The sequence below is a fragment of the Electrona antarctica genome (assembly GCF_951216825.1).
Source record: "Electrona antarctica genome assembly, chromosome: 4".
Lineage (NCBI taxonomy): Eukaryota > Metazoa > Chordata > Actinopteri > Myctophiformes > Myctophidae > Electrona > Electrona antarctica.
The window spans coordinates 53,858,392-53,882,240 of record NC_136809.1 but is presented as its reverse complement, the minus strand read 5'-3'; the positions used below and the strand labels follow the sequence as shown (position 1 = coordinate 53,882,240).

Below are 23,849 nucleotides of genomic sequence, written 5' to 3'. Positions count from 1 at the left end.
GGAGAAAAGCGGCGTCTAGGTTGGTGTTTCTAACAAGGGTGGACTGCATGTTGAAAACCACCACTAGTAAATCCATTTACTAGGCAGCTATTTATTATTGATAGAACACCAGAACCAATACTGCATGTCTACTACTTTGAGCAGAAACTGTGTCTGTCTCTCTCTCTCTGTGTGTGTGCGTGCGTGCGTGCGTGCGTGCGTGGGGTGTGCTTCAACTGTGTCAGTGTGTGTTTGTATCCCACAGGGGTTGTGATCAGAGGATGATGCAGGCAGCCAGGCACACATGCAAACAAACACACACACACACACACACACACACACACACACACGGACACACGCGCGCGCAAACAGAGACACACTCACACAGGCTCTAGTCTGGACAAACAGTGGGCTGTGGGAGTGGGGGGGGGTCATTAAATATGGATTTGGGGCGAACAGCATGATTTTTTTGAGTGGCGTGCCGATAGCAGTATGTCCAGCTTTTGGTGTGTGTGTGTGTGTGTGTGTGTACACAAACATTGAAGACGAAGGTGAGGTCGCAAATTCTGATTGGCCGGAATGAGATGATGAAATGATGATTGGCTGTCCGTGTTCATGTTACTGTCATAGACAGTGGTAGAAAAAGTACATTCTTTACTTGAGTAAAAGTAAAAGTAAAGAACACTGCAATGTAGACATAATCTGTAGTAAAAGTGTACCAAAAGTAAAAGTACGCATTATGCAGGATGTCCCGTTTCACAAGTTTTCAAACACAAATATTTTGAAAATCTACAAAGTCACTAGTAGTAACTAAAGTTTTCAAATAAAAAAAAAAGTACAATATTTGACTCTGGAAATTGGAAATACTCAAATTGAAATACCTACAAATTGTACTGACGGTACTTGAGTACATGTTCTACACACCGTAGTTACTTTCCTCCACTGGCCATAGACAGGACAGTCACAATGTATTTTGACATTTTGACATTTTTGCTGACCATTACTTGTCATACAAATGATATGGATGATGTGATGACCCATGACAGGCCTGGTGTCTCTCTGCCTGTCTGAGTAAAGCCAGGAAGTGGCCACTCAGGAATGTGACTAGTATAGACCATAGAGTATATAAAAGGATAGAGACTGAACTGGCGCGAAGCTCCGCCCCCCCAGCTATTCATGTCAGTGGAAGTTGCTCAGTGGCGTTTTGAAGCACCCGGAAGACTGCCGGAAGTACCGTCTCAGAACGTCTACTTCCGCATTTGACCACCACATTTTGGTGGTCAAATGCGGAAGTGCAACCGAGCGCTCAATGTTAAAGCCCAGCTGCACGGGGTTTCCCGGTCATGAATCCATGGGTCCGCCTGTAGTCCCTCCTCCTACCACTAGGGCCCAGAGCTTCAACGTTGAATAGCCTCACTGGCCCCTTGGTATAGATAGACCCTCCATCAAAACACAGACAAAAACCCCTTAACCCATTTAGACCTGAGGACGATTCTGCAAATGTCTTCTAAATCCTGATAGTTTTCTGAAAAACTCCATGTTTCTATGTCAGTGGTGCTCAAGGTTTCTTCATGTCAAGGACCCCAAAAATATGAAATTGGCCGCCGACCCCCATCTGAAAATATGTAGTTCCAGAGACCCCCAGAAGCAAAGATTTGAGTTAAAATGTTCGCTCGGAAATAATATATTGTGGAAGTTGATAAAAGAGACGAGCAGACGGAGTATAGGGAGTCTCAGTACTTTACTTCCAAACAACATCAAGAACACACCGGTACAGGTACTTCCTTATATGACTTCCTCACTGCACCCCTAACCAACCACCAGTGTCCATTCTGATGTGAGACATCTCCCCTAGTGTCCACCACACAGGCCCCCCCCGAACACTCAGAATTGACAAGTGCAACACATTAAACCTCTATAAACCCCCCCAACAGTACACCCAGTGTCTTCTAGTCCCTTTTAGGATGTCTGACTGCACGACCATAACGACTGTATGTCACAGTAACAGGGGGCGTGGCAGGGGCAGGGTTAGAGGTAGGGGCAGGGGGACGTCCCCGCCGACGATGAGGCTTTGCCGGGGGAAAGGCAGGAGTCACAATGGCTGGAGGGGCAGGGGCAGTTCTGGGTGGCCGACCCCGGCGTGGAGGCTGAGCCAGCTGCACCGGCTCGTCTGGAGCCATATGAGCAGGTTTAAGGCGATCGACGGAAATCCTCTCCTTATTCCCCCCCATGTCCACTACAAAGTTCTTGGGGCCCACCTCGAGGACCCGGAAGGGCCCGTCATACGGAGCCTGCAGCGGAGAGCGGTGGGCATCATGCCGGATAAAGACGTAGCGGGCAGCCATGAGGTCCTTCGGGATGTAGGACTGGGGAAGGCAGTGGTGTGTAGGAACCGGGGCAAACGCACTCGCATCCCGGAAGGTAGAGCGCTGAACCGCGGTGGACCAAGGTCCAGAGGAACCAGGGAGGAACTCCCCAGGGACCCTCAGCGGCTGACCAAAGACCAGCTCGGCCGAAGAGGACTGCAGGTCCTCCTTTGGTGCTGAACGCAGGCCCAACATGACCCACGGGAGACGGTCGATCCAGTTGTGGCCCGTGAGCGTGGCGCGGAGAGCAGCCTTCATTGAGCGGTGAAAACGCTCACACATTCCATTGCCAACTTAGCAGCATCCAGGCGGCGCACTTGTGCGTAAACTGGCGGCCCCACTGTTTGAATGTAATGTTCCACTCCATGCTTGGCCACGGAAGCAGAGAACGCAGGGACAGTCAGGGCAGGGAAATCGGCTAGGAGGCGCTGGTATACATCTCCTGTGGCGAGCATATTGACCAGGGGAGGCGGCCCTGGCCCCCCCAGTGTGCACGGGTATGTGTCAAAGGACACAGAGTCAATCAGCCGACGATTTGCGACATCGACCAACAGTCTGTGAGCACACAAAAAATCCGCGCCCAGTATAGGCACCGACACAGAAGCAATAATAAAGTCCCAGGCAAACTGGTGTCCATTAAAACACACAGTGACATACCTGGTACAAAACGTACGGATGGCAGTACCATTAGCCGCATACAGCGGTGGTCCATGTCCGCTTCCCAATGCGTCCGCGGCAGACGCAGGCAGGATGCTCCTCTGCGCGCCCGAGTCCACCAGCAGGCGCCTACCAGAAGACGTGTCCTCAATAAACAGCAGCTCATTGGTGACGCCAGCACTCATAGCCGCTAACGAGCGCCGGCTCTGGCGTTTCCCTGGTTCCCAAAACAGCATGGTGGCGTGCAACGTTTCGCCTTGGTGCCAAAACGGCGATGATAATAACATAATCCGTCATCGTGCTGTCGCTCGGTCACCCGATCGCGGCGATCAGACACCGCAGCCACTGTGTACAGCTGTCGGGAAGCCAACAGTATCTTATCCGCTTCCTCGGCTAACCCACGGTAATCCTTGGTGCGCACCAGAGGCGAGCTGGCCAGCGCTGTGCGCACCGGAGTCGGGAGTTGGCGCAGGAAAAGTTGGACAAAAAAAAACGTTGCGTCACCTGCACCGAGTAGCGCCAACATGTTTTCCATCAGCACCGTAGGTTTCATGTCCCCCAATCCATTAAGGGACAATAGGCGATCTGCCCGCTCCTCGTCTGACAGCTGGAACAAGCGCAGCAACTCTGCTTTGAGAGCGATGTATTTACCGTCTGCTGGTGGGTCCCTGAGGGATCCCATCACCCGGCGGGTGGTGGAGGAATCCAACGCCGCGACTACATGGTAGTATTTGGTGTCATCCACCGTGATTCCGCGGAGGTGAAACTGCGCCTCAATATGTTGAAACCACGGGGCTGGATCATGTTGCCAAAACTCTGGCAACTTAACTGTAGCCGCATACACCGGTACGGCAGCCGCGTCAGCGTTCATGTTCAAGTTCAATTCAACGTCAAGGTCACCACTGTGGAAGTTGATAAAAGAGACGAGCAGACGGAGTATAGGGAGTCTCAGTACTTTACTTCCAAACAACATCAAGAACACACCGGTACAGGTACTTCCTTATATGACTTCCTCACTGCACCCCTAACCATTCTGATGTGAGACATCTCCCCTAGTGTCCACCACAATATATTCCAAAGATTTGCGCCACATTATCACGATTTTTCAAAAATAGCAGACCTACAAGTTCATAGCGTGGCACTCGGTGCCGCGCTATGAGCTTGTAGATCTGCTATTTTTCAATAGCTAAAGTATAACATAATGCTTGAAACACCAACAGGGGTTCCGACCCAAAATGGGTTAATTATGCGATGGAATATGATTTTATGCGATTCAGGGGTTTTTTGTGCCGATTTTGCGAGAAGTTGCGAAATATGTGTGAAGTTGCAAAAAAAAGTTTGCCCGGAATTATCTGTGCGATTTGTCTGATTATGCAGTAAATGATGCAATCGCATAACATCATTTTTTCTGGACATAGTAGACAGTTGATGTAAAACATGTAAAACATAACTCAGGAATGTTATATTGTAGATTAAATATAATATTAAACTAAGACTAAATATATTGACAATTTCGTCAACAAATAAAAACTAGACTAAAGTGTTAGGAAGGCACTAGTGGACAAGAGATCCAGTATAAGTAAAATACATTTTGCACTTGGTTGCATGCTGAAAATAGCCGATCTACAAGCTCACAACGCGTCACGCTGCGACGCGTTGTGAGCTTGTAGATCGGCTATTTTCAGCAAGTGTAAAATCAGTCATTGCGACGGCATCAAGGCCCGCCAAAATACATTTTAGTCGACTAATTCAACTGTAGATTTAGTCGACTAAAATCTTATGATATTCAGTCGACTAAAACTAGACTAACACTAAAACATTCCAGGTGACTAAATTGTGATTAAAACAAAATGAAAACAATTCAAGAGACTACGACTAAAACTAAAATCTAAATTTGTACTCGTGTGTCTCCAGGTCATCCCGTGTCGCCGTTGCCGGGCGACCTCCCTGGTGAATCGTCGTCGCCGTGCCGATACTGTGTCTACGGCAACCGTCCCGGTGACGGGGAGAACAACGACCGTCCCGAAGACCAACCGCAGCAGCAGCACCACGGTTACCACGGCGACGGCGGCGGCGACGGACAGCCATCTCGGCCAATGAGACGACGAGGGCTGTGTGGGCGGGGCTGGGCGGCGTTCCAGAGCAGAATGGACCAGGTGGTGAACAGCAGATAATTAAGCATTATTAATAATAATAATAAGGATAATAATGATGATAATAATGATAATAATGATAATAATGATAATAATAAGGATGCTAATAATAATGATAATACTACTACTAATAATAATAATAATAATAATAATAATAGGGATACTAATAATATTGATAATAATAATATTGATAATAATAATAATAATACTAATAATAATAATAATAATAATAATAATATGGATAATAATACTATGGATAATAATAATATGGATAATAATAATATGGATAATAATAATAATAATAATTTATAATTCTTTTTTAATATTAATAATATTAAATTATCATAACTTCCAGGTGGTGAACAGCAGATACTTCAACAGAGGCATCATGGTGGCCATCCTCATCAACACCATGTCCATGGGAATAGAGTTCCACCTGCAGGTACACGGTGTGTGTGTGTGTGTGTGTGTGTGCGTGTGCGTGTGTGTGTGCACGTGCGCGCGCATACGAGGCCTTTCCTATATTTCACCAGTTTCAATTGAAACGGGCCTCCACCCTCAGGGGGGCCTCCGAGCTCCAACTGACCGCTCTCTCTCTCTCTCTCTCTCTCTCTCTATCTCTCGCTCACTCGCTGCCTTGCTCTCTCCCACGATGTTAAGTTACACCTATTTCCTGTTAATAACCATGGGTAAAATGTGCAGCATTGGGAGGTAAAGGGGAGACACTTTATTGTGAAGGTGACGACAGGATGAGGTGAGGTGTTGTTGCTGGCGTAATTGTCGAGAGTAATGGCGGCGCGTGATATTCAACAGTCAAAACAAATTTGTATCAATACGGCTGTATCAACAGAATAAGTAAGTGATATAGGTATATATGGGGGCCTCATATTTGATATTGAAACAGTCCTCCAGATTCCCAAGGCCGCCCCTGCGCGCGTGCGTGTATACATTGTTAAAATGTCTTTTTGTCTGTACTGATAATCCGGAAATCATTGCCGGGCTTTCTGTGCTGATTCACCAGATGCTGTTGTTTGTCATCGTCAATGAAAGCTCCAAATCAGATCGTATCCTAAGCTGTTGCAGCTTAGAGGAAGCTTTTTAGGACTAACCAGTGGTGGTAAAAGTACTCAAATATTGTTACTTATACTTACTCATCCCCATTACGCCGGCTGGCGCATAGGGCAGCAACAAAGTTCCTCCACTCCGCATCTGTCTTTGGCCATCTACTCATGTGGACCTTCACATCCAGATGTTGGGATTAGATTTTGTTGCCGTTTCCGTAACATATAGCTGTTTTTTTTTTTTACAGAATAGGGTTGCTAGCCCTATGTCTAACCACTGATCATTGTGCTGACCATTGTGTGTGTGTGTGTGTGTGTGTGTGTGTGTGTGTGTGTGTGTGTGTGTGTGTGTGTGTGTGTGTGTGTGTGTGTGTGTGTGTGTGTGTGTGTGTGTGTGTGTGTGTGTGTGTGTGTGTGTGTGTGTGTGTGTGTGTGTGTGTGTGTGTGTGTGTGGGGGGGGGGGTCAGTGGAGTATGGTTTGTTAGTTCTCTCCCTAAAACCTAGCTCTGTGTCAACTTCCGGGGCTCGCATGAATGCAGACCAGCCTCTCGTCTTTAGTGTATAAATAAAAAGAACGCTTTTGCTACTCACCAAAACAAAGGCGGGCCGTGTCATTAGAAAGCCTGCTTTCCTTAGTGGACGCACTCTGAGCCCCCCACCACACGTATAAAAGGTACTTTTTGGACAGAAATTTATTTATTTTCACCCGAGGAAAAATATTCTCTATGATGGTATTCTCTGGGCAATATCGGTAGATGGCGCATTGGAGTAACTAAAAGTATTTTTTTCCCCGGTGGAAACATCCCTTTTTGGCCAAAAAAGTACCTTTTATACGTGTGGTGGGGGGCTCAGAGTGCTCCCACTATAAGGAAAGTAGGCTTTCTAAGGACACAACCCGCCTTTGTTTTGGTGAGTATAGCAAAAACGTTATTTTTATTTACGCTAAAGACACAACGCATTAGAGCTATGGACCAGAGCTGTGCCTAAAACCTAATGTCCTCCAGGCAATTACAGACTCACACCACATGAGACCAGACAGGTTTAAGGTTGTGTACAAGCTGTCTCGGCACGCCAAGCCCAACCAACTCCCGCTACCATGTATAGGTGGCAGTTGTCTAGCAACTATACCACTACTGGCAAAAAATGTCTTCTACATCCTGACAGTTTTCTGAAAAAGCTATGTTTCCATGTCAGTGGTTCTTCGATTTTTCAAAAATAGCAGACCTACAAGCTCGTAGCGCGCCACTCGGTGGCGCGCTATGAGCTTGTAGATCTGCTATTTTTCAATAGCTAAAGCATAACATAATGCTAACACCAAAAGGGGTTCCCGCCCAAAATGGGTTAAGTAAAAGTATAAATGCTGCAATGTATACTCTGTTACAAGTAGAAGCTCCCCTATTCCAATGTACTCAAGTAAAAGTACAAAAAAAAAGTATCGGCACCAAAAAGTACTCATATTGCAGAATGTCCCATTTCACAAATTCAAAATGTGTCCAAAAATCTCACAATGCGTCGCGATGTGACGCATTGTGAGCTTGTAGATCTGCTATTTATGGACGAAATGTATAGGGTTGAAGTCGTTAATGAATGTTTTCTAATCAAAATTAAAATCTCCAAAGTAACTATAGTATAGCTAAAAGTTTTCAAATAATTGTAGTGGAGTAAAAGCACAAATTTTGGCCCTGAGATGTAGTGGAGTAGAAGTAAAAGTATTTGAAATTGGTACTTATAAGTACCGTACTTGAGTAGATGCACTTAGTTACTTTTACTTTTCACCAGTGGGACTATAACGTCCTCACACGCCCGGTCGGAGCTGTGGCTATGACTGCACATCCATTGTGTTTGTCTAGTGGCGCTTTGGGACATGTTTCCTAGGATTATCATAAGAGGCGCGCTGCCAACAACTTGGGATGCCCAAAAAAAACAAATAACCCATTTTGGCCTGACAGCGAAATTTAAAAAATATCTTCTAAATCCTCCAGTTTTCTGAAATAAATATTTTCACGATTTTTCAAAAATAGCAGACCTACAAGCTCGTAGCGCGCCACTCGGTGGCGCGCTATGAGCTTGTAGATCTGCTATTTTTCAATAGCTAAAACAAATAACCCATTTTGGCCTGACGTCGAAATTAAAAAAAAATCTTCTAAATCCTCCAGTTTTCTGAAATAAATATTTTCACGATTTTTCAAAAATAGCAGACCTACAAGCTCGTAGCACGCCACTCGGTGGCGCGCTACGAGCTTGTAGATCTGCTATTTTTCAATAGCTAAATTATAACATAATGTTTAAAACACCAAAAGGGGTTCCCGCCCCCAAAATGGGATAAGGCAGCCAAACAAACGGCTTGCAGAGATTCTGTGCATATCTCTTCTGGTTGAGGGGCTTGTTTCCATTGTGGGCCTATATGTATTCAATTCATCAATAAATTACAATACTACAAGGAATATGTCAGGGGTGGTTTTCAAGCAGGACCCAAATGCAAGGAAGTCGGGATCTTAGAAGTCTTTATTCAAACAGAGACCTGCAGTATAGAGCGTCGCAGTCCCGCCCCCTACCATGGACCAGGAAATGAATCCCAATGCATTTTTCCCATAGACATTTCTTAAAGTATTTATTTAAAGACGGTTACGCCGCGGACAAAGCCAACTCGAGTCGTGACAACTCATGACAACACAAACAATATTTTGGACCAAACAAATAATTACAAAGAAGAAAAACAACAAAAAAAGTGTTGTAACCTGCCGTTTTTTTCTTCTTTCTAATTATTTGTTCGGCCCAAAAAATTGTGTTTGTTGTCATGATTTGTCACGACTCGAGTTGGTTTTGTCCGCGGCGTAAACGTCTTTAAATAAATACTTTCTGAAAATGAACGGAGAATCATTTCCTGGTCCAGGGTAGGGGGCGGGACTGCGACGCTCTATAGCGTCGCAGTAGCGTCACTATAGCAAACATAAAACAGACTTGGAACTCAGGTGACAATACAATAATCCAACAGAGAACACAACCAAACACAGGGTTTAAATAGGCACAAGATTAACAGGACACAGGTGAACTCAAAACAAATCAACACAAGGATTGGCTGGGGGAAAACAAGGAACCAAAAATCAGGGAAGGTGAGACAAGGCAGGAAACTACTACAAAGGAGGACAAGGAAACACAAAAGCATCACTTCAAAATAAGATTCAGGAACACCAAACACAACACACAGAAGGCAGATCCTGACAGAATCATATCAATCTAGGAGCAGACAGTGTAAGTATATGGGCAGCGGTGGCCTAAGGGTTAGAGGAGCGCCCTTGTTGCCGAAAGGTTGCCGGTTCGATTCCCCGGGCGGGCAGGAAAAATCTGGGTGGGGAAGTGATTGTCATCACGACACTCACCCAACACCGCTGAAGTGCCCTTGAGCAAGGCACTGAACCCCCAACTGCTCCCCCTGGAGCTGCTTAGTGGCCAATAGTATAAGACTGTGGTTGTACTGGTCAGCTCCCAGGTTTTAATGTGTGTGTGTGCGCGTGCGTGTGTCTGTCTGTGTGTTTCTATGTGCAGGGCGTTGCTGAAAATGAGCACCTGTGCTCAGCTATTTACCTGGGTAAATAAAGAATAATAATAATAATGGGAAACAGTGGGGTGTTTTATTGTTATACACATACACAGTATGGAGCGTGGAGTGAAGTGGGACATCGACACAGTGGTTAGCAGTTGAGAATGGCAGTGGTACCAGCTGAGTACCTCCGTGGTGCCAGGGGAGCACCACTAATGGGTGTGGTACCACATTTCACACTTAATTTCAAAGCTGTTGTTGGCAGAACACACACATTTATATACCAGTAAGAAGCCTGAGGGCGAGAAGGGCGCGCGCACGCATCCGCCTGGGTGACAGCAGACTGCTGGGCGAGCGCTGGCGCTTTGGCCAGCGCTTTTCCATTGTGGGCCTATGTATTCAATTCATCAATAAATTACAATACTACAAGGAATCTGTCAGGGGTGGTTTTCAAGCAGGACCCAAATGCAAGGAAGTTGGGATCTTAGAAGTCTTTATTCAAACAAAGACCTGCAGTATAGCGCAACACTAGCAAACATAAAACACACTTGGAACTCAGGTGACAATACAATAATCCAACAGAGAACACAACCAAACACAGGGCTTAAATAGGCACAAGATTTTTTTAATAGAATCAACATATGGAATGAATTCTGTACTGGCCATATATGGAGCGTGTCTTGAGTGTACAGGGTTTGATGAGGTCAGATAAACATATGGATTGTATGAACAGGTCAGCTCCATATATGGAGATCTAAGGGTGGCAGCAGGTGCAGTGTCTTGAGTGTACAGGGTTTGATGAGGGGCCAGGTCCCGGGCCGGGCCTTCATTTTCGGGCCTGTCAAGAACTCTTGTTTTCGCATGGCTGCCGGGCGCGGCTGCTCTAATAACTTTGGGACAGGCCCGTCTAGAGTTTAAATGGACATGTATCAGTCAAAAGGGAGACATCGAAGAGGAAGGATGGATGGGGAAGGATCAACATATGGAATGTCGGAACAGGTCAGCTGCATATATGGAGATCTAAGGGTTTGAGGTTTGAGGTCAGATGTAGAGTTTCTGTCCAATATCGATGACATCAGGGATCTCCATATATGGGCTTAATATTGATGACATCTCCATCCCTGATGATGTGATGTCACGAGGGTGACCAACCAATTAACCAACAAAACAACTGACTGACGGGAAATGCATGACTTCGTATAAGCTTAACCCATTCTGAACGGGAACCCCTTTTGGTGTTTTAACTAAGCATTATGTTATACTTTAGCTATTGAAAAATAGCAGATCTACAAGCTCATAGCGCACCACCGAGTGGCGCGCTACAAGCTTGTAGGTCTGCTATTTTTGAAAAATCGTGAAAATGTGGTGCAAATCTTTGAATATTATATTCTTTCAGAGCGAACATTTTTTTTTACGTCAGGCCTAAACAGCTTATACACTTTTTTAAGTGGTGCAACCACTTCCTATGTGTGTGGGTGGGTGGGTGTCTGGGTGGGTGTCTGGGTGGGTGGCTGGCTGGCTGGGTGGGTGGCTGGGTGCGTCTGAGCACGAAAAAGCATGGTTTTTCACCACCTGTGCGCAACCTAACACACACACAAACACACGCACATATTAACTGTATATATGGTGATTTTGGGTGTACCAGTACAGTACAGTACAGTGACAGTACAGTACAGTAGAGGGTACAGTAGAGGGACCCCCACACGGTAACTGTCATTTCTCAACCGCTTCGGAAGCGGGGCGGCTCGCCGGAATCGGGCCGGCACCTTGGGTGCGTTCCTGTTGGTCTGGAACTCCCAGCCCCCCACCCCCCGGGGACCCCCACACGGAGTTGCACCAGCTTACTTCACACGGGTGTTATTTATTTTTTAAGTGGTTACTTGTTGTTCCTCACACCCTGAGGCAGGTGTGCGTGTTTGTCCAGGATTTGATTTATTTGCTGACGGTACTGTTTTTCAGCACCTTGTTGTAATAGTTGTGTCCCTACATGTACTTTCGTACGTGGACCTAAATAAATCATCAATCATTAGTTTGGGTTGAATCACAATATGTGCTGCATAAACAGCACGCCATACTGTTCATACTGTGTGTGTGTGTGTGTGTGTGCGTGTGCGTGTGCGTGTGCGCGTGCGTGTGTGCGTGTGTGTGTGTGCGTGCGTGTGTGTGCGAGAGCACAGGAGATGGAAAAATGTCACGAGATCTGAAGTGTTAATTAACGTGTGGCACTGCTGGGACTGGAGGTGTGTGCGTGCGCGTGCGCGTGAGTGCGTGCGCGCGCGTGCGTGCGTGTGTGTGTCCTATCTTTCGTGTCCATTGTCCATAATAATAGAGTGATTATACAGTTGTAATAATGACTCATATATCATCCTCTTGACAGGAAGCAGTGCAGTGGTTTTGACACGTACTTATTATTGCTCTCTTCTGTTTCCTGTACAGATCAATCACATGCATGAATACAGTTGATTATGTTGTTGTTTTTTTAACCTTGATCTGTGGAGCTTTCTCACGTAAACAAATACATACCGGTATCTGATTCTGCATTTGTCATGAATAACAATCCCAGCCGTGTGAAGTGAGGGGCGCTCTTATTATCGCACATCAATCATCATACATCATCTCATTCCGGGCCAATCAGAATTTGCGTCCTCACCTTCATTTGACGGTGGTGGCTCAGGGGTAGAGTGGCTGGATCACCTGGATGGTAACCGCAAGGTTGCCAGTTCGAACCCGGGCTCCCCCAGAGTGTCGAAGTGTCCTTGAGCAAGACTCTGTGTCTGTGTGGGTTACCTTGCATGGTTTCCTCCACCATTGGCGTGTGAATGTGTGTGTGAATGGGTGAATGTAATGCACAATCTATGTAAAGGTGTATGAATGTGTGTGTGAATGGGTGAATGCATTGCACAATCTATGTAAAGGTGTATGAATGTGTGTGTGAATGGGTGAATGTAATGCACAATCTATGTAAAGGTGTATGAATGTGTGTGTGAATGGGTGAATGTAATGCACAATCTATGTAAAGGTGTATAAATGTGTGTGTGAATGGGTGAATGCAATGCACAATCTATGTAAAGGTGTATGAATGTGTGTGTGAATGGGTGAATGTAATGCACAATCTATGTAAAGGTGTATGAATGTGTGTGTGAATCGGTGAATGTAATGCACAATCTATTTAAAGGTGTATGAATGTGTGTGTGTGTGAATGGGTGAATGTAATGCACAATCTATGTAAAGGTGTATGAATGTGTGTGTGAATGGGTGAATGTAATGCACAATCTATGTAAAGGTGTATGAATGTGTGTGTGAATGGGTGAATGTAATGCACATCTATGTAAACCGCCTTGGATAAAGGCGCTATATAAATGGACCATTTACCATCTTCAATGTTTCAAGCTGGCCATTCATCGTCAATAGCATTTGTTTGGTGTTAGGACAATGTTTGTGTTTACACACACCCTCAGAGTTCAGAGTAAAAGCGGCCATGTCTTTCCGGCACCCCATAGCTCTTATTTTGAAGGAATCGATTGTGTTAAAAGAACAATTCATTAAGTGTTAAATGGATTTATATTATGAATAGTACTGTAAAAATTACTATAAAATATCCTCTGTCTCTTCAGCTTTTTATGAACAGAAAATGCACATATATTCTGCATATATATTCTTTTTTCTTTGTTGTAACCAAGCTTGTACTACTTCAAATACAGCACTTTTCTAACAGACAGTTAGAAAAGTGGCCTTTTTTACTCGGAAAATAATATTGACGAAACTGGTTAATGTGTGTACCGTCACTTTAAAAACGTTTATAATTTATTCTTCGTCGTGTGACGGTGTCACACACCAAACATAGCCGAGTTACAAGCCCACCGTGTCTGATCTGAGCTCGTTGGAGATCTACCGTTTTTGCCAACGATAGACTGAGAAGACGTTGCTCGTTGAACATGTCACGCTGGGGCAACACTATAGTCACTCGCAGGGACATTTTAGAGTTCCCCAAACAGGTTGTTGTCGATTGGATAATGCTGGGCTGCATACACCATGATAACACACCTCGGGTAGAAGAGTACGAGGGACACTTTTGAGCATTTCACTTGTAACGCCATTCAATTAACTCAATCCAGACAGTGGGCCTTGTGGTTAGAGTGTCCGCCCTGAAACCGGGAGGTCGGCGGTTCGATCCCTTGCCGGGGTCATACCAAAGACTGTAAAAAATGGGACCCAATGCGTCCCTTCTTGGCACTCCGCATCAAGGGTTGGATTTGGGGGGTTGGATCAACTACAAATGATTCCCGAGTGGGAGTGCGGCACGGCTCGCCGCTTCAAGAGATGGGTCAAATGAGAACAAATTTCACTGCGGTGACGTGTGTGACAAATAGTAGGACTTTGACTTTGACTTCCAGATTTAAAACATCGTCTATAGCTATGCCCCCTGCCAGCGATTCAGAGTGTTTTCACTAACCTTTGCAAAATCATATGATATCATTCTTCACAGCGATCTCACCGGTCTCCTTGGCTGCGGCTCAGCGCTTTGAAGAGATGGGTCAAATGAGTACAAATTTCACTGCGGTGACGTGTGTCACAAATATTAGCACTTTGACTTTGACTGCCAGAGTTTAACCCATTTTGAGCGGGAACCCCTTTTGGTGGTTACATACATTATGTTATAATTTAGCTATTGAAAAATAGCAGATCTACAAGCTCGTAGCGCGCCACCGAGTGGCGCGCTACGAGCTTGTAGGTCTGCTATTTTTGAAAAATCGTGAAAATATTTATTTCAGAAAACTGGAGGATTTAGAAGATTTTTTTTACATTTTGAGGTCAGGCCTGAATGGGTTAAACATCATCTCTAGCTGCCCCCTGCCAGCGACTGCCAACTAACCTTTGAAAAATCATAGAATATTAAATGATTCTTCAGCAATCGCTTTGAAAGACACAGTATAGACTAGAGTCTTGTAGAGTCAGGGAAAACAACTGTGCCGCCGCGGTAATCCGTTCCATAGTTGTAACCGTGGCTTGTTTTTGCCCCAAAACCACCAGAAAGCAGAGAAATTCAGATCTTTTTTTTACCTTTATCCTAAAACAGCTGAAAAGTTTTGTGATCACGTGATTTCTGGGTGTACTCTTCCGGGATCATTCACGGGCTGCCGGTATAGCGCCCTCTACCGTAAAACCATGAAAACACATCGTGACGAGAGAATCTGGTCATTGGCGCTGTGATCCTTGGAAGAATAGGACGAGAAATATCGTCATTGGCAAGCACAGAGACATTTTAGATCGTGTCAAAGGTAGACACAGGATCTGACATTATACATTTTAAGAGCTTTAAAGATGGAGTGCCGTGATTTTTTTTTGTGGGCACACCTGTAGCTGTAGTTAGTTGTATGATAAAGGGGGAGGGGTTAGGGGAGGGGCTGATAGTGTGATGTCACTATATTACTGTTTTTGAAGACATCATTGCACATAACAACCCCACCGAGGGGTCTAATGAAGCACTGTCACCTCATAAACACAAAATTGGAAAAAAGTACATTTCCAGGCCTATACGTATAGATCCCCCCAGCAGAAATGTAGATAAAAAGAAAAAAAAGAAGAAGCAAAGACATATACTGTACCAAGTTGCTGATGTGATTCTTCAGTGTGACGTGATATTCTTCAGTGTTTGTCATCTGCTCTCGCGGTTTGGTGTCAATCACATCCGCATGGCAGCGCCGCTCCATTTGATCTGACACAACTGGGTTACAATTTGTTCCCTTGCTTCGTGTCGGAGCCTAGTCGTCTCTCACATCAAAGTCTGACGGAGGCTGACAGTCACGTTGAAGAATGAATGACCGACCGACATCGTAGAGCGTTGTTACGGCACTTTGTTCCGATGTTCTGAAGTATATACCTCGTCGATGACTTCAAACATGTCTTTTTTAAACAACATGTCTTGCAGCTCTGAACTGGCAATGGTCTTCATATCAACCTCGTTGATATGAATGATAGTTCTTTCTTTCTCAGCAAGCTGTACAGAACAGTCTTAAACAACTGAAAAGAGGTCGTTGACCGAATATGAACATGTTCCAGTCAGAAGGAGCTTTAAACCTAAAGGAGATTCTTTTTTGGAAGCTGATTTAGATACTGTTGGTCGAACATCAAAAGAAACCAGTGTGCACACAGGTCACAACAATAGTAGCCTGGAACTCACCTATGCTTTTTATGGCATAGGCAGCTCCCGGCAGGATCCGCCGGGAGAAACTATGCGCAGCTGCGCGACATGAGACTAATTACTTTGAGCGACAGAGAGAGGAGTGTGTGTGTGCAGAGCCGCTTTTTGGGTAGTGCGAATGGTGCCGCCGCACAGGGCCTCGCTGCGCATGTGAGGCCTCGCGCTAGGCAGTGTTTTCTTTTTTTTTTTTTTAAGAAACAATAATCGCATCGCAGCCCGTTCCGTCGCAGTTGATTTTTCACCTATTTAAGCTGCGGTCGGTTTGGAGCCACATGTAGGCTAGTTGAGTGCACAACCGCTCCCGCTGCAAATGTGATACTTAATATTTATAACAAATAGGAAAGTGAAGGCAAAAGTAAGTATTAATTAATTAATTAATTCAAAAAATGTGCGCGCTAGCACGCGCGCACATTGTTCCCCCCCGACATATCGCACAGGGCCTCGCATTTCTCCCAGACGCCTCTGTGTGTGTGTACATGTGTGCGTGTGTGTGTCAATTTAACAAAGGTGCAGACGATCAGAAATCAGCAGAGAGTGAGAGATGTTTGGGCTATACTACTCTATGCTGAATTGAAGTGGACTCGGACACAGACTTTTTTTTTTCTCCCTGGAAATAAAAACGTCTGGGTTTCCGAGGCTACACCAATAGAAACATAGGTTTTTTCAGAAAACTGTCATTTTGTAGAATCTGGTCTCAGTCCTAATGGGCAAATACTAGGCATGTAACGATTCACTCAACTCAACGATACGATTCGTATCACGATATGAGGTTCACAATACGATTTTTCACGATATTTTAAACAAAAAATATTTTCCAGAAAAAAATCTGTTTTCTTTTTTTTATATAATTTATCTTCCCCCCCGAGCTTTTTTCCAATTTTTTTTTTAACTACATTGCAAAAGAAGTAGCATTACTTTTGACAGTGCAGAAACATAATTGCCTTCCTTGATGAGCATCAATGACCATCACCTGGGCACAGACACACAGCTCCCCTCTGCACAGGCCTCTACTGCTGAAAGTGACTCTCATTTCTCCCCAAAAGCACTTGAATATGATGATTAAAGCTCACATTTCACATCACACACCATAATTCACTAGCCCCCCTAAATAAATGATTTTTTTATTTCAATAAATCGATTCATATCGTCGGGATTAATATCGATATATATCGATATACGATATATCGTTACATGCCTATAGCAAATACTGTGAGATATTGTGGATCCTCTGGGTTTAACCCATTCTGGACGGGAACCCCTTTTGGTGTTTTAACTAAGCATTATGTTATACTTTAGCTATTGAAAAATAGCAGATCTACAAGCTCATAGCGCGCCACCGAGTGGCGCGCTACGAGCTTGTAGGTCTGCTATTTTTGAAAAATCGTGAAAATGTGGCACAAATCTTTGAATATATATTCTTTCAGAAGACCTTTTATTTATTTCGACGTCAGGCCTAAATGGGTTGAATAGATGGACTGTGTGTTGTTTGCTGACAACACCATGATGGGTGTGGGGTGTGGGTGAGGCTGGGGTTGCTTCCACACTGCGGGGTGTGTGGGGTTGTTTTCGCCCTCCACATCCCCCTATAGTTAAAACGACTCTCCCGCGGCAGTCACGATTGCAAAGAAATGAAATAATAAAAAATATATATAACTGACGGAGCAAAAAAAAAAAGCAGACACAAACACAAAGAACAAAAGTTCAAGAGGTGAAATTCAGAATACGGGGCAGGAGTGGAGGGGGTTAGGTGGTGCCAGGCAGGCAGGCAGGCAAACGAGCAGGCAGGCAGGCAGGCAGGCAGGCAAACGAGCAGGCAGGCAGGCAGGCAAACAGGCAGGCAGGCAGGCAGGCAAACGAGCAGGCAGGCAGGCAGGCAGGCAGGCAGGCAAACGAGCAGGCAGGCAGGCAGGCAGGCAGGCAGGCAGGCAGGCAAACGAGCAGGCAGGCAGGCAGGCAGGCAGGCAGGCAAACGAGCAGGCAGGCAAACGAGCAGGCAGACAGGCAGGCAGGCAAACGAGCAGGCAGACAGGCAGGCAGGCAAACGAGCAGGCAGACAGGCAGGCAGGCAAACGAGCAGGCAGGCAGGCAGGCAAACGAGCAGGCAGGAAGGCCTACCTGCTTGCTTGCTGCCTGCTACTTCGCTGGGTCTATGCCATGCACCACTTAACCCCCACTCCCGCCCCTGTGTTCTGAAGAAAACCTCTCGAACTTTTGTTCTTTCTGTCTGTCTGTCTGTCTGTCTGTCTGTCTGTCTGTCTGTCTGTCTGTCTGTCTGTCTGTCTGTCTGTCTGTCTGTCTGTCTGTCTGGCTGTCTGTCTGGCTGGCTGGCTGTCTGTCTGTCTGTCTGGCTGTCTGTCTGTCTGTCTGTCTGGCTGTCTGTCTGTCTGTCTGTCTGTCTGTCTGTCTGTCTGTCTGTCTGTCTGTCTGTCTGTCTGGCTGTCTGTCTGGCTGGCTGCAGGCTGGCTGGCTGTCTGTCTGGCTGTCTGTCTGTCTGTCTGTCTGGCTGTCTGTCTGTCTGTCTGTCTGTCTGTCTGTCTGTCTGTCTGTCTGTCTGTCTGTCTGTCTGTCTGTCTGTCTGGCTACAGCGTTGGTGCGGGTGATTTCCTGAGCCACAGGGCAGGTGCATGAGAGCAGCTTCACAAGGGAAAAATAAACTAAAGAAAAAGATGAAAACACTGGAGTTCACTGACAAGTGATTCACAAGGAAGGATCCCTACCGGCTGGCATGTCTACTGGTTGTTAGACTTAGACGATGTGGAGTGAGTGAAGTGTGTGTTTTACTGTCGAGGTTGTATAATGAAATATAGAGTTATGTTGAGTCCACTATAATGAAATGTAGAGTTCTGTTGAGTCCACTATAATGAAATGTAGAGTTCTGTTGAGTCCACTATAATGAAATGTAGAGTTCTGTTGAGTCCACTATAATGAAATGTAGAGTTCTGTTGAGTCCACTATAATAAAATGTAGAATTCTGTTGAGTCCACTATAATGAAATGTAGAGTTCTGTTGAGTCCACTATAATGAATTGTAGAGTTCTGTTGAGTCCACTATAATGAAATGTAGAGTTCTGTTGAGTCCACTATAATGAAATGTAGAGTTCTGTTGAGACCACTATAATGAAATGTAGAGTTCTGTTGAGTCCACTATAATGAAATGTAGAGTTCTGTTGAGTCCACTATAATGAAATGTAGAGTTATGTTGAGTCCACTATAATGAAATGTAGAGTTCTGTTGAGTCCACTATAATGAAATGTAGAGTTCTGTTGAGTCCACTATAATGAAATGTAGAGTTCTGTTGAGTCCACTATAATGAAATGTAGAGTTCTGTTCTGTTGAGTCCACTATAATGAAATGTAGAGTTCTGTTGAGACCACTAACATGAAATGTAGAGTTGTGTTGAATCCACTATAATGAAATGTAGAGTTCTGTTCTGTTGAGTCCACTATAATGAAATGTAGAGTTCTGTTGAGTCCACTAACATGAAATGTAGAGTTCTGTTGAGTCCACTAACATGAAATGTAGAGTTTTGTTGAGTCCACTATAATGAAATGTAGAGTTCTGTTGAGACCACTAACATGAAATGTAGAGTTCTGTTGAGTCCACTAACATGAAATGTAGAGTTCTGTTGAGTCCACTAACATGAAATGTAGAGTTCTGTTGAGTCCACTATAATGAAATGTAGAGTTCTGTTGAGTCCACTATAATGAAATGTAGAGTTCTGTTGAGTCCACTATAATGAAATGTAGAGTTCTGTTGAGTCCACTATAATGAAATGTAGAGTTCTGTTGAGTCCACTATAATGAAATGTAGAGTTCTGTTGAGTCCACTATAATGAAATGTAGAGTTCTGTTGAGTCCACTATAATGAAATGTAGAGTTCTGTTGAGTCCACTATAATGAAATGTAGAGTTCTGTTGAGTCCACTATAATGAAATGTAGAGTTCTGTTGAGTCCACTATAATGAAATGTAGAGTTCTGTTGAGTCCACTATAATGAAATGTAGAGTTCTGTTGAGTCCACTATAATGAAATGTAGAGTTATTTTGAGTCCACTATAATGAAATGTAGAGTTCTGTTGAGTCCACTATAATGAAATGTAGAGTTCTGTTGAGTCCACTATAATGAAATGTAGAGTTCTGTTGAGTCCACTATAATGAAATGTAGAGTTCTGTTGAGTCCACTATAATGAAATGTAGAGTTCTGTTGAGTCCACTATAATGAAATGTAGAGTTCTGTTGAGTCCACTATAATGAAATGTAGAGTTCTGTTGAGTCCACTATAATGAAATGTAGAGTTCTGTTGAGTCCACTATAATGAAATGTAGAGTTCTGTTGAGTCCACTATAATGAAATGTAGAGTTCTGTTGAGTCCACTATAATGAAATGTAGAGTTCTGTTGAGTCCACTATAATAAAATGTAGAGTTCTGTTGAGTCCACTATAATGAAATGTAGAGTTCTGTTGAGTCCACTATAATGAAATGTAGAGTTCTGTTGAGTCCACTATAATGAAATGTAGAGTTCTGTTGAGTCCACTATAATGAAATGTAGAGTTCTGTTGAGTCCACTATAATGAAATGTAGAGTTATTTTGAGTCCACTATAATGAAATGTAGAGTTCTGTTGAGTCCACTATAATGAAATGTAGAGTTCTGTTGAGTCCACTATAATGAAATGTAGAGTTCTGTTGAGTCCACTATAATGAAATGTAGAGTTCTGTTGAGTCCACTATAATGAAATGTAGAGTTCTGTTGAGTCCACTATAATGAAATGTAGAGTTCTGTTGAGTCCACTATAATGAAATGTAGAGTTATTTTGAGTCCACTATAATGAAATGTAGAGTTCTGTTGAGTCCACTATAATGAAATGTAGAGTTCTGTTGAGTCCACTATAATGAAATGTAGAGTTCTGTTGAGTCCACTATAATGAAATGTAGAGTTCTGTTGAGTCCACTATAATGAAATGTAGAGTTCTGTTGAGTCCACTATAATGAAATGTAGAGTTCTGTTGAGTCCACTATAATGAAATGTAGAGTTATTTTGAGTCCACTATAATGAAATGTAGAGTTCTGTTGAGTCCACTATAATGAAATGTAGAGTTCTGTTGAGTCCACTATAATGAAATGTAGAGTTCTGTTGAGTCCACTATAATGAAATGTAGAGTTCTGTTGAGTCCACTATAATGAAATGTAGAGTTCTGTTGAGTCCACTATAATGAAATGTAGAGTTCTGTTGAGTCCACTATAATGAAATGTAGAGTTCTGTTGAGTCCACTATAATGAAATGTAGAGTTCTGTTGAGTCCACTATAATGAAATGTAGAGTTCTGTTGAGTCCACTATAATGAAATGTAGAGTTCTGTTGAGTCCACTATAATGAAATGTAGAGTTCTGTTGAGTCCACTATAATGAAATGTAGAGTTCTGTTGAGTCCACTATAATGAAATGTAGAGTTCTGTTGAGTCCACTATAATAAAATGTAGAGTTCTGTTGAGTCCACTATAATGAAATGTAGAGTTCTGTTGAGTCCACTATAATGAAATGTAGAGTTCTGTTGAGTCCACTATAATGAAATGTAGAGTTCTGTTGAGTCCACTATAATGAAATGTAGAGTTCTGTTGAGTCCACTATAATGAAATGTAGAGTTATTTTGAGTCCACTATAATGAAATGTAGAGTTCTGTTGAGTCCACTATAATGAAATGTAGAGTTCTGTTGAGTCCACTATAATGAAATGTAGAGTTCTGTTGAGTCCACTATAATGAAATGTAGAGTTCTGTTGAGTCCACTATAATGAAATGTAGAGTTCTGTTGAGTCCACTATAATGAAATGTAGAGTTCTGTTGAGTCCACTATAATGAAATGTAGAGTTCTGTTGAGTCCACTATAATGAAATGTAGAGTTCTGTTGAGTCCACTATAATGAAATGTAGAGTTCTGTTGAGTCCACTATAATGAAATGTAGAGTTCTGTTGAGTCCACTATAATGAAATGTAGAGTTATTTTGAGTCCACTATAATGAAATGTAGAGTTCTGTTGAGTCCACTATAATGAAATGTAGAGTTCTGTTGAGTCCACTATAATGAAATGTAGAGTTCTGTTGAGTCCACTATAATGAAATGTAGAGTTCTGTTGAGTCCACTATAATGAAATGTAGAGTTCTGTTGAGTCCACTAACATGAAATGTAGAGTTCTGTTGAGACCACTATAATGAAATGTAGAGTTCTGTTGAGTCCACTATAATGAAATGTAGAGTTCTGTTGAGTCCACTAACATGAAATGTAGAGTTCTGTTGAGTCCACTATAATGAAATGTAGAGTTCTGTTGAGTCCACTAACATGAAATGTAGAGTTCTGTTGAGTCCACTAACATGAAATGTAGAGTTCTGTTGAGTCCACTATAATAAAATGTAGAGTTCTGTTGAGTCCACTATAATGAAATGTAGAGTTCTGTTGAGTCCACTATAATAAAATGTAGAGTTCTGTTGAGTCCACTATAATGAAATGTAGAGTTCTGTTGAGTCCACTATAATGAAATGTAGAGTTCTGTTGAGTCCACTATAATGAAATGTAGAGTTCTGTTGAGTCCACTATAATGAAATGTAGAGTTCTGTTGAGTCCACTATAATGAAATGTAGAGTTATTTTGAGTCCACTATAATGAAATGTAGAGTTCTGTTGAGTCCACTATAATGAAATGTAGAGTTCTGTTGAGTCCACTATAATGAAATGTAGAGTTCTGTTGAGTCCACTATAATGAAATGTAGAGTTCTGTTGAGTCCACTATAATGAAATGTAGAGTTCTGTTGAGTCCACTATAATGAAATGTAGAGTTCTGTTGAGTCCACTATAATGAAATGTAGAGTTCTGTTGAGTCCACTATAATGAAATGTAGAGTTCTGTTGAGTCCACTATAATGAAATGTAGAGTTCTGTTGAGTCCACTATAATGAAATGTAGAGTTATTTTGAGTCCACTATAATGAAATGTAGAGTTCTGTTGAGTCCACTATAATGAAATGTAGAGTTCTGTTGAGTCCACTATAATGAAATGTAGAGTTCTGTTGAGTCCACTATAATGAAATGTAGAGTTCTGTTGAGTCCACTATAATGAAATGTAGAGTTCTGTTGAGTCCACTAACATGAAATGTAGAGTTCTGTTGAGACCACTATAATGAAATGTAGAGTTCTGTTGAGTCCACTATAATGAAATGTAGAGTTCTGTTGAGTCCACTAACATGAAATGTAGAGTTCTGTTGAGTCCACTATAATGAAATGTAGAGTTCTGTTGAGTCCACTAATATGAAATGTAGAGTTCTGTTGAGTCCACTAACATGAAATGTAGAGTTCTGTTGAGTCCACTATAATGAAATGTAGAGTTCTGTTGAGTCCACTAACATGAAATGTAGAGTTCTGTTGAGTCCACTATAATGAAATGTAGAGTTCTGTTGAGTCCACTAACATGAAATGTAGAGTTCTGTTGAGTCCACTAACATGAAATGTAGAGTTCTGTTGAGTCCACTATAATGAAATGTAGAGTTCTGTTGAGACCACTAACATGAAATGTAGAGTTCTGTTGAGTCCACTAACATGAAATGTAGAGTTCTGTTTAGTCCACTATAATGAAATGTAGAGTTCTGTTGAGTCCACTATAATGAAATGTAGAGTTCTGTTGAGTCCACTATAATGAAATGTAGAGTTCTGTTGAGTCCACTAACATGAAATGTAGAGGTCTGTTGAGTCCACTAACATGAAATGTAGAGTGCTGTTGAGTCCACTAACATGAAATGTAGAGTTCTGTTGAGTCCACTAACATGAAATGTAGAGTTCTGTTGAGTCCACTAACATGAAATGTAGAGTTGTGTTGAGTCCACTATAATGAAACGTAGAGTTCTGTTGAGTCCAC

At 43.1% G+C, this 23,849-nt stretch overlaps 1 protein-coding gene across 1 annotated transcript in view; it reads left to right on the top strand.

The window, feature by feature from the left end:
* LOC306921367 (voltage-dependent T-type calcium channel subunit alpha-1H-like) overlaps positions 1-23,849 on the top strand; it is a gene marked incomplete at both ends in the record, with an annotated part of 202,737 nt that overhangs the window by 45,108 nt on the left and 133,780 nt on the right. Inside the window, one exon of the mRNA XM_079498478.1 lies at positions 5,511-5,597. Within this exon, the coding sequence (XP_079354604.1) occupies positions 5,511-5,597 (87 nt within the window). The remainder of the gene's footprint in view (positions 1-5,510; positions 5,598-23,849) is intronic.